At 48.3% G+C, this 16204-nt stretch overlaps 1 protein-coding gene across 1 annotated transcript in view; it reads left to right on the forward strand.

Moving 5' to 3' along the window:
• fastkd2 (FAST kinase domains 2) overlaps window positions 1–15924 on the forward strand; it is a 26933-nt gene extending 11009 nt beyond the window's left edge. The window contains exons 2-12 of the mRNA XM_051930979.1: window positions 11922–12600; window positions 12830–12933; window positions 13152–13260; window positions 13910–14033; window positions 14116–14255; window positions 14332–14504; window positions 14591–14754; window positions 14844–15056; window positions 15131–15191; window positions 15265–15379; window positions 15455–15924. Of these exons, the coding sequence (XP_051786939.1) occupies window positions 11977–12600; window positions 12830–12933; window positions 13152–13260; window positions 13910–14033; window positions 14116–14255; window positions 14332–14504; window positions 14591–14754; window positions 14844–15056; window positions 15131–15191; window positions 15265–15379; window positions 15455–15553 (1926 nt within the window). The 5' untranslated portion in view covers window positions 11922–11976 and the 3' untranslated portion in view covers window positions 15554–15924. The remainder of the gene's footprint in view (window positions 1–11921; window positions 12601–12829; window positions 12934–13151; window positions 13261–13909; window positions 14034–14115; window positions 14256–14331; window positions 14505–14590; window positions 14755–14843; window positions 15057–15130; window positions 15192–15264; window positions 15380–15454) is intronic.
• Window positions 15925–16204: the final 280 nt, after the last annotated feature.

The raw sequence follows: 16204 nt of genomic DNA on the forward strand, positions 1-16204 counted from the left end.
AAGGCCCTCTGCCACTGGGCCTGACTGGTTTCGTTTTCATTAAGGAGGCTTAAAATCACTGAGGCATCCGCCCATTTCTAATGACTTCAAATTTACTGCAGTAACTGTTTGTGTAGACAAGAAAGAGACCCCTGAGCGGACCCCCCCTGGGTGAGGTACTAACGCCTTTCATTAGACTCTGCAAGAAGGTGGGGCTGGTTGGTATTAAAGACCAGTGGGGTCCAGTAAAGACCGGGGTCTCGTGTCTGCCTTGATGCCCTGTTCATGCAACAGGTGAAGAAAAGTGACAGTGGTGTCCCCTGTCCCCCACTTACAGTAGACTGGTAGGCAAACTGAAGTGCACCGAATTAGCCTGGAGTTTTCTTGGTCAGCGTCCTCTTCCTACATTTTTGAAATGATTTCGTAACCCGTCATATCAGAGGTACCAGTCTGAAGTCTTTCAGGATTTTTAGCTCCTGGAATTCCTGTCACCTGTGTCTGCAACTTTGGGACCTTCTGCTGTTCTAATGATGACCTAAAAGTCAAAAAACGGAGCTGAGCTGCACTGCTCGACATGTCAAAAGCCTTCCACTAAGGTGTTGTGGTCCAGGACTTGTTTGTTTTTAATTTTCTAAAAATGTCATCAACATCCTTTTGAGCAAGAAATATCCCCTCATTATCAGAGACCATATGCCGCAAGCTCTGCAGTCGCTCTGTCGAGCCAAACTGCACAGATCTCACGTCGTGTTTATTAAAACCGTTGGCTGAATGGGAGACGCAGCTCAAACCACAAACCCTTCTGCTGTGGTGTGAAGGTTTCAGTGCCTGAGTGCACGGACCTCACATCTTGTGTGGACGGCTTCTGCTCAGGTGTGTTATCGTGGTATCTCCCTCTGCTTACCCTTCACCTAGGGGTGAGTGTACTTGTCTAGTATGTTACCGGGTTGGTCTACAGTCACACCTTAAGAGTAACACACACATGCATACAGTAGCTATACACACACACACACAGAGACCCTCACTACAACAGTGCCCCATGAATGACACACAGCTGGTTAACCTCCAGCACTTTAAACCACACAAGTGCCTTAGGAATAACACAGCCTGTCACTCTCTCAGCACTTCAACATGTGATGTTTTAATGATATCTCGGACCTAAATATTACTTTGGCTCTCCGAGAATACATTTAAACATACAAAGGCGCAGCATCCTTGATTATCGGCCATTTATCAGCCAAGAATGCCTTACTTGATGTCCTGTTCCCTACTATTGAGTGGAGCTCTCACCCTCAGCCTTAATAAACCTCGCAGCACAAAGTGTATGGCAAACCTGCGGCTGCTCCAGGTGCTCAAAGAAATCGATCTTATTACTTGAATCACTCTAGACATGAAGACGAAACGTAGAAAGTGAAAAGCAGCGTGGTATTTATTACAGGAATAATAATAATAATAATAGTAGCAGTAGAACAAAGAATAATAGAAACTAGGACTGATAGTAAAGTCTGGATAGATAGATATATATATATATATATATATGTATATAATGTATTATATAAAAAAGTTTTGGGTCGAGATGTGATCATCTCGGAGAGACACTTTGAAGTCCCACGAGACTTCTTGCACCTCACGCCCTACTTACAATTTTTCAGAGACACTTAAATGTCCCACGAGACAAGGAAATGAGACAAAAGGACAGCTGCTGTACAGGCTTTTAAATGATCGACACGCAGCGCAACATGCACATCACGCAGCTAGCAGCTGATCTGTCTTTAGTGTGCGTTCAGCCCCCCCCCCCTTCACAACACGAGTGGCAGAGACGCAAAGAGGCTAGCGTGAAGTGCACCCCCGGGAGTGGTGGTTGTGAGGTGGGCGAGCGAAGCAAGTATGTATATATATGTGTGTGTGTGTGTGTGTATATATATATATATACACACACACACACACACACACACACACACAGTGCATCCGGAAAGTATTCCCAGCGCTTCATCACTGTTTCCACATTTTGTTATGTTACAGCCTTATTCCAAAATGGATTAAATTCATTTTTTTCCTCAGAATTCTACACACAACACCCCATAATGACAACGTGAAAAAAGTTTACTTGAGGTTTTTGCAAATTTTATTAAAAATAAAAAAAACTGAGAAATCCTATGTCCATAAGTATTCACAGCCGTTGCTCAATACTTTGTCGATGCCCCTTTGGCAGCAATGACAGCCTCAAGTCTTGTTGAATATGATGCCACCAGCTTGGCACACCTATCCTTGGCCAGTTTGGCCCATTCCTCTTTGCAGCACCTCTCAAGCTCCATCAGGTTGGATGGGAAGCGTCGGTGCACAGCCATTTTAAGATCTCTCCAGAGCTGTTCAATCGGATTCAAGTCTGGGCTCTGGCTGGGCCACTCAAGGACATTCACAGAGTTGTCCTGAAGCCACTCCTTTGATATCTTGGCTGTGTGCTTAGGGTCGTTGTCCTGCTGAAAGATGAACCGTCGCCCCAGTCTGAGGTCAAGAGCGCTCTGGAGCAGGTTTTCATCCAGGATGTCTCTGTACATTGCTGCAGTCATTTTTCCTTTATCCTGACTGGTCTCCCAGTCCCTGCTGCTGAAAAACATCCCCATAGCATGATGCTGCCACCACCATGCTTCACTGTAGGGATGGTGCCAGGTTTCCTCCAAACGTGACGCCTGGCATTCACACCAAAGAGTTCAATCTTTGTCTCATCAGACCAGAGAATTTTCTTTCTCATGGTCTGAGAGTCCTTCAGGTGCCTTTTGGCAAACTCCAGGCAGGCTGCCATGTGCCTTTTACTAAGGAGTGGCTTCCGTCTGGCCACTCTACCATACAGGCCTGATTGGTGGATTGCTGCAGAGATGGTTGTCCTTCTGGAAGGTTCTCCTCTCTCCACAGAGGACCTCTGGAGCTCTGACAGAGTGTCCATCGGGTTCTTGGTCACCTCCCTGACTAAGGCCCTTCTCCCCCGATCACTCAGTTTAGATGGCCGGCCAGCTCTAGGAAGAGTCCTGGTGGTTTCGAACTTCTTCCACTTACGGATGATGGAGGCCACTGTGCTCATTGGGACCTTCAAAGCAGCAGAAATTTTTCTGTAACCTTCCCCAGATTTGTGCCTCGAGACAATCCTGTCTCTGAGGTCTACAGACAATTCCTTTGACTTCATGCTTGGTTTGTGCTCTGACATGAACTGTCAACTGTGGGACCTTCTATAGACAGGTGTGTGCCTCTCCAAATCATGTCCAGTCAACTGAATTTACCAGAGGTGGACTCCAATGAAGCTGCAGAAACATCTCAAGGATGATCAGGGGAAACAGGATGTCACATGAGCTCAATTTCGAGCTTCATGTCAAAGGCTGTGAATACTTATGGACGTGGGATTTCTCAATTTTTTTATTTTTAATAAATTTCCAAAAATTTTAAACTTTTTTCATGTTGTCATTATGGGGTGTTGTGTGTAGAATTCTGAGGAAAAAAATGAATTGAATCCATTTTGGAATAAGGCTGTAACATAACAAAATGTGGAAAAAGTGATGAAGCGCTGGGAATACTTTCAGGATGCACTGTATATGTATGTGTATGTATATGTGTATATGTATGTATATATATATATATATATATATATATATATATATGGTTGAAATAGTTTACTGTCAAATAAATGCAAAGAGTACGCGACACGTTTTTCGCCCTCAGATTGCTGGCCAACCACAAGCGTTACCTGGTAGGTAACCACCCATACAATCAGATTGTGACACAGACTACGAATGCCGTGAATATATCCATCCATCCATTTTCCAACCCGCTGAATCCGAACACAGGGTCACGGGGGTCTGCTGGAGCCAATCCCAGCCAACACAGGGCACAAGGCAGGAACCAATCCTGGGCAGGGTGCCAACCCACCGCAGCGTGAATATATATATATATATATATATATATATATATATATATATATATATTACTGTATACACAGTCATATGAAAAAGTTTGGGAACCCCTTGTAATTCTTTGGGTTTTTGTTTCTCATTGGCTGAACTTCCTTTTAATATCTGACATGCCTTATGGAGACAGTAGGATTTCAGCAGTGACATTAAGTTTATTGGATTAACAGAAAATATGCAATACGCATCATCACAAAATTAGACAGGTGCATAAATGTGGGCAGAGATATGACATCAATACTTAGTTGAGCCTCCTTTTGGCCTCTAGACACTGTCCTCCTATAGCCTCTGATGAGTGTCTGATTCTGGATGGAGGTATTGTTGACCATTCTTCATACCAAACCTCTCCAGTTCAGTTCAATTTGATGGACAGCCTGCTTCAAATCATCCCATAGATTTTCGATGATATTCAAGTCAGGGGACTGTGTCGGCCATTCCAGAACATTGTACTTCTCCCTCTGCATGAATGCCTTGTCATTGTCTTGTTGGAATATCCAACCCCTGCATAAGTAACTTCAACTTTGTGACTGATGTTGAACATTATCCTGAAGAGTTGGTTGATATTGGGTTGAATTCATCCGACCCTCGACTTTAACAAGGGCCCCAGTCCCTGAACTGGCCACACAGCCCCACAGCATGATGGAACCTCCACCAAATGTGACAGTAGGTAGCAGGTGTTTGTCTTGGAATGCAGTGTTCTTCTTCCGCCATGCAAAGCGCTTTTTGTTATCACCTAATAACTCAACTTGTGTCTCATCAGTCCAAAGCACTTTGTTCCAAATGAATCTGACTTGTCTAAATGAGCATTGGCATACAACAAGCGACTCTGTCTGTGGCGTGAGTGCAGAAACGGCTTCTCTCTCATCACCCTGCCATACTGATGTTCTGAATTGTAGAACGATGTACAGATACACCATCTGCAGCCAGATGTTCTTGCAGGTCTTTGGAGGTGATCTGTGGTTGTCTGTCACCATTCTCACAATCCTGCTCATATGCCGCTCCTGTATTTTTCTTGGCCTGCCAGACCTGCTGGTTTAACACCAACTGTGCCTGTGGCCTTCCATGTCCTGATTCCATTCCTTACAGTTACAGAAACTGACAGTTTAAACCTCTGAGATGGCTTTTTGTAGCCTTCCCCTAAACCAGGAGACCCAACAATCTTTGTTTTCAGATCTTTGGAGAGTTGCTTTGAGGATCCCATGCTGTCACTCTTCAGAGGAGAGTCAAAGGGAAGGAAGCACAACTTGTAATTGGCCACCTTAAATACCTTTATATCTCATGATGGGACACACCTGTCTATGAAGTTCAAGGCTTAACGAGCTCATCAACCAATCAGCATTGAGCAGTGACAGGCATTCAAATCAGCACAATGACAAGGGGACCCACATTTGTGCACAGCCAGTTTGTCACATTTGATTTCATTTCATACAACTAAATACTGCGTCACTAAAAATCTTTGTTCGGAAAACACCGCAGTACTCCTAGCAAATGAAAGACATACCACTGATATCTTTAGTGTTGAAAGGAGAGTCAATTATTATGCAGGCTGAGAGGGGGTCCCAAACTTTTTCATATGACTGTACTTTCTCCGCTATTATATATAAAATGTCTTTGTGCCTCCCTCATTTTAGACTGTGTCCACACCACTCCATGTCAGTTTAAAATCGCAGACGTCCGTCTCCGTTTCTGCATTTCGTCCACTTTGGCCCAACGTTTTAACTCTCTCAGTGTGGATGTTGACTTTTGATGAAATTCGCCGGAGAGGAAGGTAATCAGTTGTAAACAGTGAGAAAACCCTCCATTACTTTTCAGTTCAACTCTGTTTGCTAGAAGGAACATTAGCTTTGTTGATTTGTCAAATTGCCCTCGGTTCTGTGCGCATGTGTTAGCAGCAAAGAGCTGACAACCCCTAAAATGGCATCGACGTCTGGCGAGAGCCCAAAGAAAAGGCGCTAAGCAGAATCCTCCATGGACGGCGTATTTGCATATTCCCGCCGAATCAAGAGTCGGACAACGATTTTGATGCAAGTGATCTGGAGATGGAGATCAAAAATGAAAGTGACATACTGGCATCAGCTGATTGTGGTGCTGAACGCATTCGTGTAACCGATACACATACGGCGGCATTCGTCTGGGCCGCTTACGATGGCAAGAGGTACAAACCAGGTGGCCTTGCACTGTGACTGCCACCATCTCCCACCCACTGCATGAAGATAGCCAGGCAGCTGGCCGGCCGTGAATTCCTGCTGGCCATTGAGAGATAAGCTGGCAACAAGAGCAGCAACAGCAGACGTCAACAGGTGATTTACATGTGCAGCCATTGCTTTGTGTGCCCTCAGTCTCCACTTAACAAGTTTTCAATGGCGTCCGTGATGAGCTCATTTTAAATTCACCGTCTCGACTCCCCTTCATCATTTTAAACACTTCAGTCAGTTAGGTAGGTCTCCTCTTCATCTGCACATGAGGCCTCACCAGTGTGTTATAAAGCTTGAGCAGAACCTCCTGGGATTCATCAAGGAGCTAAATAACCTGACATTCTGTGAGCCTTCTTAATGGCTATAGATATGAACACCTATTAGTGAATCTGTCTGTCTGTCTGTCTGTCTCTATTATATAGCACTTTTCACATCTATCTGTTATATAGTGCCTTTCTGTCTGTCTGTCTGTCTGTCTATCTATCTATCTATCTATCTATCTATCTATTATATAGTCTATCTATCTATCTATCTATCTATCTATCTATCTATCTATCTATCTGTTATATAGTGCCTTTCTATCTATCTGTTATATAGTGCCTTTCTGTCTGTCTATCTGTTATATAGTGCCTTTCTGTCTGTCTATCTATCTGTTATATGGTGCCTTTCTGTCTGCCTATCTATCTATCTGTTATATAGTGCCTATCTATCTATCTATCTATCTATCTATCTATCTATCTATCTATCTATCTATCTATCTATCTATCTGTTATATAGTGCCTTTCTGTCTGTCTGTCTGTCTGTCTGTCTATCTATCTATCTGTTATATAGTGCCTTTCTGTCTGTCTCTGTCTGTCTGTCTATCTATCTATCTGTTATATAGTGCCTTTCTATCTATCTGTTATATAGTGCCTTTCTATCTATCTACTATATAGTGCCTTTCTGTCTGCCTATCTATCTATCTGTTATATAGTATCTATCTATCTATCTATCTATCTATCTATCTATCTATCTGTTATATAGTGCCTTTCTATCATTCTGTTATATAGTGCCTTTCTGTCTGTCTCTGTCTGTCTGTCTATCTATCTATCTATCTGTTATATAGTGCCTTTCTATCTATCTGTTATATAGTGCCTTTCTGTCTATCTGTCTCTATCAATCTATCCATCCATCCATCCATCCATCCAGTGCTGTTTTGTCCTTTTTGTAGCCTGGAGACCCAAACTGCACCCAGGACTCCAGAGGAGGTCTCACCAGTGTGTTGAGCAGAACTTCCTGGGACACGTCAAGGCGCTGTATGTATAACCTGACTTTCTGTGAGTCTTCTGATTGGCCCCTGCACACGTCTGACCAGTTGATAGTCCACCGCGACTCCTAATTCCTTCTCATAAGGCAGACTCTCGATTTTGAGACCCCCTTTGTGTATTTAAACCTCACAACATAACAGCTGGGCACAGAAAAGTAAAAGCAGTTAAAGTTCCGCTGGTTACACACCAAAGACAGCGGCGGGGGCACAGTTAGGACTTGGCCAAGTCAAACTACTCGAACCTTGTGGATTACGATCCCCTCGCCCGCAGACCTCCAGCTGCTGTTCAGTGAGACAAGTGTGAAGATCAATGGAAGTGATCGGAGTGGGTGTGTGTGTGTAAATGTACCAATCAGAAGGGCCATCCACATTCTCCTGCCCAAGTGGTGCACTCTTTTCCCACATGTGGGTGCAGTTAGTTGGCACCTAACAACTGGTTTGGCATGAGTGGGCTCTTGGATGGATGGATGGACGGACTGGAACCCTGCCCGCAGCTGTCCCTTGTTTTGCACTCAGCGCTGCCCTGAAAGGCCTCGACCCTCTGCCACCCTCAACTGGATTAAGTGGGCTGAAGCCCACCAAGTTAGTGCCCTGCCCATATGTCATTCATTCAGTACTGGTGGGCACTGCGCCTTGCGTTGCTCTTTCCACATACGCCTACCTTCAGTTGTACCCAAGGCCCATTTAATGACGTCTTCCTCCTCGATTCTCCCTGTGAGTTTTTTATTCTGCTTACTTGCATTCTCGCCATACAATTTTGCAATGTTGGCACAGTTGGCTTCTCGCTTTGCGTGGTTAACAATTTCCTCCGTCAGGTGAGCGAGTGTCTCATTCTGCCCACTGGCCACCTTTCACCTTCCTTCCTTCCTTCCTAAGCTCTTGAACTTGCAGCCTGGCGTGTTCTTTGGGCTCCAGGCCGGTGTCACAGAGGCTTGTCACCCCCTGCCTGCCACCTTTGTGCTGCGTCTTGCGTTTATCTGACTGAACGTTTGGTTTTTCTGCAGATCGTGTTGTGCTGAGCAGTTGCTTTTCTTGTTGTTTGTTCTTCAGGTCTGTGCCATTTCAGTTAACGGGAAATCTCCACCTTCGACCTCGGTGACATTTTATTTTTTTCATCTTTCCTCTGACATTCAGGCCTGCCATGAGCTGCCATTATCTTCTTTTATACAAGGTGTGAAAAAGTATGTGCCCCTCCCTCCCTGCTGTCCTCTGTGTTTGTTTGTCTGTCACAGGGAAAGGAACCCTGGTGAGCTCCTAGGGCAGCACTTCTGAACTGCTGCTTCAGATATTTAATTATTGTCCAGTGGTCTCCACCAAAGGTGCTTTGACCTCTAAGCTGCTTCTTATGTTTGTGGACAAGTCAATCCTGGAAATGCCCAAACCCGCTTACTTATTTAATATTCACTCGGCATCCATCTGCTCAAACACAAAGCAAGAAAACCTCCACGTTGGCTGAGGCTACCTCACCAGGGTGCCCGTGTTGGGACGTGTCGGCCCTCCTTCAGATCGCTTTTCCCTGAAAGGCCTGCGAATGCCTTAGAGAAAGACGGGACCCCCCTTAAAGAGCTGCGCTCTTGCTGGAACTTCAGGCAGACCCCCCTTGAAAGGCGGTCCACAGAGGCCCCCGTGGCCTTCAGCTGTCTCATCCACTGAAAGGGCCACACAGTACTAGCAGCCACAGGATTGCTGCCCCCTGAAAGAACGAGACCTAAGTGGGCACAATTCAGCTCAGTAACAATCACCAGCCATCGCTGAATGTCACCAAACAGCAAAGTAACAGTTGACCCGTTCCAGTCGTCACTTGTGTTTCGTGATAATCTGAGGATACGAAAACCTACAACCTGAGCGATTCAAATGGGGGGTCACACAGCAGGCTTCGTATCGGGCCGTTTGGGAGTGGTGGGGCGACCTGTAGGTGGCAAGATCTGACCGGGTGGTCTTCTCTCTGGCAGCTAATGCTTGCTTTTTAAAATCCTTTGAACTTATAGTGCCATGCTGGCCACCTCATGTAAGAGAAAAAAAATCAGGAGTGGTCTCCCCGGACCTTCTCGTATACTCGAATATGGGGATGGATATCTGAGGAGTAAACCGTAAGACAAGGGTTACATTTTTATAATATGGACATTAAAGAACCATCAGCAACATATCAAGTTAATGATATACTGAACAATTATTAGAAAAGTCAAGTTGAATAAATCGAACTCTGCAGCTGCATGACGGAACGATAAAGGACCACTTCCGGTTAGTGGAAATGGCTCAGAAGTTGATCGAAATCTCCGTAATTTGGTTGACCCAAGTGACTGCATACTCAAGTGATCGTCTTTATACACACACACACACACACAGACAATTCCAAAAATGGTATTTTCAGACTCGAGGAGGTCTAAAACATCGAGATTCATCAAAATCTCGACATCGAATCTTTGGACGAGAAAGTAAAAAATTGGGGCAGCTGGTGAGGTGGCATGGCCTGGCTGATTGTTGTTTGAGTTAGCTGTGAAGCCTCTTCATCTGACCACTTCACATGTTCTTACACTCTGGTTAGTTTATGTAAGCTCAAGAGAAGGTTTATGGATGTGGTGAGAGAGGACATGCAGGTGATGATGATGAGAAGAAGAGGAGTGCCCATCCAATCAACGACTCCACTCTTTTAACAGCGTTTTACTTCGTTTCCCAGAATTCCTATCTGTGTCTGTTTTGCACACGCCCCACAATTGCATCTTGACACTCTTGGAACTCCGCCTCATGAATATTAATGAGCTAACCAGATCATGTGGGCCTGCCCACCGTTTCAGTTCCACAACGTTTGGATGACAGAAATTTCGCCTTTCGTGCAAGTTGAGAGTCGTCGGCACAAGGATCCTAAAATAAAAGACACAAGCGAAGCCTTGTGAGTCGTGTTTAGCATACTGTGAAAGTACAAACAGCGTTACGGTTATCCCACACCTCTGGTATCTGTGTGAAAAAGTAATGGCCCCCCATCGGGATACTCCCTCAAACAGCTGACCAGAGTTCAAGGCTAATGTGGATGAACTTCTGTGTGTTACGGCGGCGAGTCACGGACTGCTCGTGGTGTTGTGCCATTTGTCATGGAGACCCAGTTTCATTTTCTATTGCAGATGCCATTTGAAGGAGGACAGGTGTCATCTGATACGACAGGCAGGAGAGGGCCTGGGGGGGCTCATGAAGGAGATGCAAGCGCATTACAATTAAAGCCGATAAGTGTGGTCCAGATTTGTCTGGGCTTCACAGTGTACTGTGGCTTGAATTTGGTGTTGGGGGGGGGGAATTGTCTGCAGCCCGTAGCAGCAGCTTTCATCAGCCCACCAGCCAGTGTGTTCTTCAGCAGGTTGTCACCTCTTCAGCACGTCTCTCTCTTTTTTTTCCAACAATGGGACTTTGTGGGGGCTTCACACAGGGGTCTTCTAATTGTGACTCGGGTACTCACAGGTAACTTTAGACCTCCTTTGGTCTTCCTGGAGCTGATCCTTGGCCGAGTCTTTGCCATTCTGGCTATCCTTTGATCCATTCTAAAGGTGTTTTTCTGTTTTCTTCCACGTCTTTCAGGTTTTGGTTGCCATTTTAAAGCATTTGTGGTCATTTTAGCTGAGCAGCCCCTCATTTTCTGCACTTCTGTTTTCCCCTCTCTGATCTTCTGAACAATGTCTGGAGTGACCCCCCCCCCCCCCATGTTACTCCAATTCTCAGAGAGATGCCCTCTGACCAGCGTGGACAACACTTGCTGCCTTCTTTCCCTAAATGAGAGCCGTCACTGACGCTGAATGAATGAGTGGCCTCACCAGTTGAACTCCACCTGTCGGCTGCTGTTATTTTTAGGAATGTTTCGATTCCACAGAATGAGCAGCACGCGTCTCCTCAGGATGGTTGGCTCTGCTGGTTTTCTAGTCCTCTACTGCACATACTAGTCTGTTATTTGCCAGGTAGAAATACCAAAAGCACTGATTGGTCAGGTTAGTGACGTCTCTCTGCTCTTATTCTGAACACAACTGTACATCTTCGTTACAAGAGAAAGACTCGCTGGGTGCCCACCTTTCCCATGGGCAGGTCGACTCCTGGCTGGTTTTGGTGGTGCAGATCCTCAAGTGTTTACTGGCAGACCTGCTGTCTGACACTTTTAGGGTTATTTATTTGCAGTGGGAGTCTCAACAATACCAAAGATGACCAGCAGGTGGCAGCGTCCCCTCTTTAAAGTGGTGGTTTGACGGTGCCGTGCGTGTGTCGAGTTGTTTGCTCTACAGACACCTGATGTTGGGACATAAGCCCCTGGGTCTGATGTGTGTGTCCACTTGTCCAGTGTGCCCCCCCCCCCTTTTCCTGTCCCCTTAGGTGTGTCCTCCTTAATTCTGCACCTCCCCATCGGTCCACTCATCTTCTGTGTTTATTCAGCCCGCCCGTCGTCTTGTCACCCTGCTGGTGGCTGACGCCATTCGTGTCGTCCTCTCAATTTTGATTTTCTTCTCTCTTTAGGTGTCCTGTGCCAAAGACCACACACACCGTACACCAGTCCCTGGACGACCCAGTCATGTGCGCCCCCCGCTCTGGAAGGCGGCTCCTTACGCTGTTCCTTGAGGGATTTTCAGCAGGGCTGCAATCAAACATCGGAGCCTCTTTGAGACCTCGCCCACTAGCGCTGCATCACAAGGTCTTCGGTGCCCATCTGACATATGGAGCCACCAGCCGGTTTTACTCTGTGAAGCCCACCCATGATCAGGATGTGAAGGAGCCGGGTTGGACCGAACCAGATTCGGATGCAGCCAAGTTACCCGCTGTCGCCAGTGTCTCGGCTGAAGCAGACGTGCAGCAACGCCATCCGGCTCATTTCGCCAAGTTCTGTGCCCAGCTCCAGCAGTGCAGGTCGCCGTCTGACGTTTTAGACTTGAGTGTGAAATACACGCTGCCCGCCCGGGAGCTGAGCAACTGCTTCAGTCACATGTGGCAGACGACGAAGAAGATGACCGAGGAGCAGAGGCACTACGAGAAGAGCCTCATGTTTGAGCACCCGGCCTTTGGCACCTTGTGTGAGAGGGCCATGCAGCTGGCGCGCCACATGAGCTGTCTCGACGTAGCCTACTGCCTGCTGGCCCTGGTCAAGCTGGACGTGTCTCAGCGCAGTCGGGTGGTGCAGACGCTTCTGAGGGTGGCGCAGGTGAGGCTCCACCCACTGGGGGGCGGGGCTTCTGTGAGGTCATTGGTCAGTCACGAAACAAAACAGGCCAGGATGTTGGGGGGATTTGGGTTTGTCTTTGATGTCTGAGGCTTTCGTCACATGATGATGATGAGGAGGAGGAAACTGCTGCTGTGGAGTGTTGGAGTATTGCAGTCTACTGCGTCACCCCTGGCGCTCAATGTCTCTATCTCCATGTTTTGTTCCTCAGGAAAAACTGAACCGGTTTGACGAGAAGGCGCTGTCCTTACTGGCCAGCTGCCTGCCTGAGATGGACAGCTGCAAGAACGTGGACGCCCTGAAGACGGGCCTGCAGTGAGTAGGGGACTGGGACTGGTAGGCTTAGAGTGACCTCTGGGTCACAGTTGTCACGCAGTGGCTCCTCTTACTGTACATGGAGGAGGTGGCTATGTCCTTAGAGTTGCCTGGAGGGGGCACCATTGAAGCGTCCTGCCTTCCATCATTAAACATGCTCGGTCCACATGGGGGGCCGTGTCTGTGGGCACTCACATGACTTCCTTTTGCCATTGCAGGCTACTGGTGGAAAGCCGCACTCCCCAAATTAAAAGTGTCATTACCCTGCAGACTTTGATGAGGTGCGTTGGGAAGGACGCCCCATTGTCTCTGAAGAGGAAACTGGAGGTGAGTGGGCACCATGGCACCTTTGGACAACTGGGCACACAGGTCTTTGCTGTCTGAAGCTGGAGGTGCCTTGCTTGGCCCTGAAGACTCTCTGCTGCCCTGGGTTGCTAAGGTTCTCCCCTTGATATCTGCTAATTCTCAGTCCCTCTGTGCCCTTTGACCTGCTCAATTGCTCCAACCCCCTCCATCTCTTGACCTCACTCTCTCTACATGCTCCACCCCTAGTGCTCTCTCACTCTCTGCCTTTTGACCTGTTCCCATGCTCCGCCCCTTGACCTCTCTCTCTCTGTGCCCTATGACCCCTCCACTTGCTCCTCTTGACCCCCGTGCCCTTTGACTTCTTCATATTCTTCACCCCTTGACCTTTATGTGCCCTATGACCCCTCCAGTTGCTCATCTTGACCCCATGCCCTTTGACTTCATATGCTGCACCCCTTGACCTCTCTCTGTGCCATGTGACCCCTCTACTTGCTCTGCCCCTTGACCACTGTCTCTCTCTCTCTCTGCCCTATGACCCTTCCACTTGCTTCTCTTGACCCCCTGTGCCCTTTGACTTCTTCATATGCTTCACCCCTTGACCTCTCCCTGTGCCTTATGACCCCCACTACTTGCACCACCCCTTGACCTCTCTCTCTCCCTCTGTCCACAGCATAAAGCCCTGACAATGGCGCAGCAGTTTTCTTTGCCCAATGCCCAGTACATGTTCACCACTCTGGCATGCATGGACTTCATGTCTGTGGCTCTTCTGGACATCTGCAGTACCATGATCATTGGTGAGGTGGTGCCTCCATGCAATTGCCTACTACCCAGGAGTGTGCCCCCATGTCTCACTTGTCCATTGCTCCTCCTTTGCAGAGAACATCACTGGCATCCCCTTCTGGAGGCTGGTCAGTGTGCTGCAGGCCTCACGGGACCTCCACTATCGCAATGTTGCCCTCTTCTCTGCCATCGCAGAATACGTGACCTCCACCTTGGACATGTGGCAGATGAAGCAGGTGAGAGCGGCGAGGCCATCGTCTGACCAGGGTGTCACCTCGCTAAGGCTAACGGCCTCGTCCTTCATCTTTGTAGGTGATGCACTTCCTGAGCCTTTTTGAGGAGCTTACCTTCCTCCCCACTGGTCTGATGGACGTCTTGGCAAAGAAGGTGATGGCAGAGACCCCGTCTGTCACCCAGAAAGAACTCCTGACCATCCTGAGAGTCTACTCCTCGCTCAACTACATGCCAAAGGGGTGCAGACAAGAGTTAGTGTCCACAGCTGGGGGTGTCCTGATGGGTGACTCATCCCATGGCCTCCACGTAGGCAACTGTTGTCCTTTGTGTCCTGCAGGTTCCTTGACTGTTTGAGCTCCAGCTTTGAAGGCTACCACCCCAAGATGTCAGACGTGGACCTCCTGAGGGGTGCATTTGCTCTGTGTCTTCTCGGCCACTTGTCACCGGCTTCCTTGGACAGGCTCATGCAGAACGATGTGCAGGAAGGCCTCCTCTCCACAGGTTGGTGACTTTCTTGGTGACAGTTCCAGGCTGGCCACCATCTTCTGCCTCCGTCAATTCTGACTTGTGACCGACTTCTCTCCTCACAGACCCCTACATCTCTGAGAGGCACAAGCAGCTGCTCCATTACATCAGCCTCTGCCAGGAATTGGACCGGCCTGACCCCCCTCATCACCTCAGTGTCTCAAGGAGGCCACCGCTAGACCTGCCATCGAACCCCAGTGTGCACAGGGCTCTTCAGGAGGCCCTGGGTGAGGCTGACTGCCAGCAGGGGGTCATCTTGGAAAACGAGTATGACATTGGTGCGTATTGGTCTGTAGTATGCGTGCCTCAACACTGCTGTGGTCCCTGACCTTGTGGCTTTTGTCCCATCCAGATTTTGAAGTCACGTTGACTGATGCCCAACCCCAGGGAGCAGAGGAGGGGCGCTGCCAGAGGTGAGGACTCGTCTTGGCATCCTGCTCTTCTTCTGTCCTTGGCCTTAATGCCACTGCTCTCTGTTGATTCCAGGGTTGCCGTCCTTTGTCTTCCTCCCTACGCCTTCTGTCTCGGCACCCAGCATCCCAGAGGCCGGCTGGCCATGAAGGTGCGGCACCTGACGGCTCTCGGCTACCTGGTGGTCATGGTAAGTCAGTTGCCGTTGTGGTCCAGGTTTACCAGTTAGGTGGCATCAGCAGTAAAGCGCACTCTCTGCCTCCAGGTACCAGAAGCCAGCTTTGAGAAGATGCCACAGCAGGAGAGGGTGCAGTTTCTGAGGAGCCAGATCTTCCCTGCCGGGCAGCCCGTCTCGGTGGAGTGAACGGTGAGCGACGTGGCATCGTCCGTCCTGTTCATGTTCTGACGTACTGGGTCTCTCTATGGAGCGGCCGCTCTGATGGCTCTCAGTGACTTGCTGTCAGCCCAGGGATGTGAACTGATGCAGGGCCACATGCTAGGGACCTGCTGCTGACCACAGGCATGAGTGTCACTTGCACACCTTCTTGCTGGCAGGGACTCGAGTGTGGTGAGGAGCGTGGCACACTGCTGGCACGTAAACAGGAAGTGATGTGTAAGAGAGAGGCTGCACCCGTGTGCTCAGCTCAGGGGAGGCCCAGTGACAGGGACTCGCTGGGTGACGCGGTCAGGCCACCTCTCTGTCAAGAAATTACAAATAAAGAAAAGCTGAGGGTGAAAATGGGTCACACGTCTCATGGCTTCTTTAGGACCGGCTACTGGTCTGATCTGTGGGACTGGGAGCTCCTGTTGGTGTCGGTGGCGGTGACCTATGGTGCACCTGCATTGGGCTCCTGTCCATGGCTGGTACTGCGTGGCACTCGTGGCTTCGTTTTTGAGCTGCTGTCCCATGATGTCCCTCTGCTGGTATTGTCTTCCTTCCTCCTTTCCTGTGTTCTTGTCCCATCATGCACCTGTGCGTTAGTGCATTTCACCTGTGTATTAGAGTCCTATCATG

This window comes from Erpetoichthys calabaricus, chromosome 8 (assembly GCF_900747795.2).
Source record: "Erpetoichthys calabaricus chromosome 8, fErpCal1.3, whole genome shotgun sequence".
NCBI classification, from domain to species: domain Eukaryota; kingdom Metazoa; phylum Chordata; class Cladistia; order Polypteriformes; family Polypteridae; genus Erpetoichthys; species Erpetoichthys calabaricus.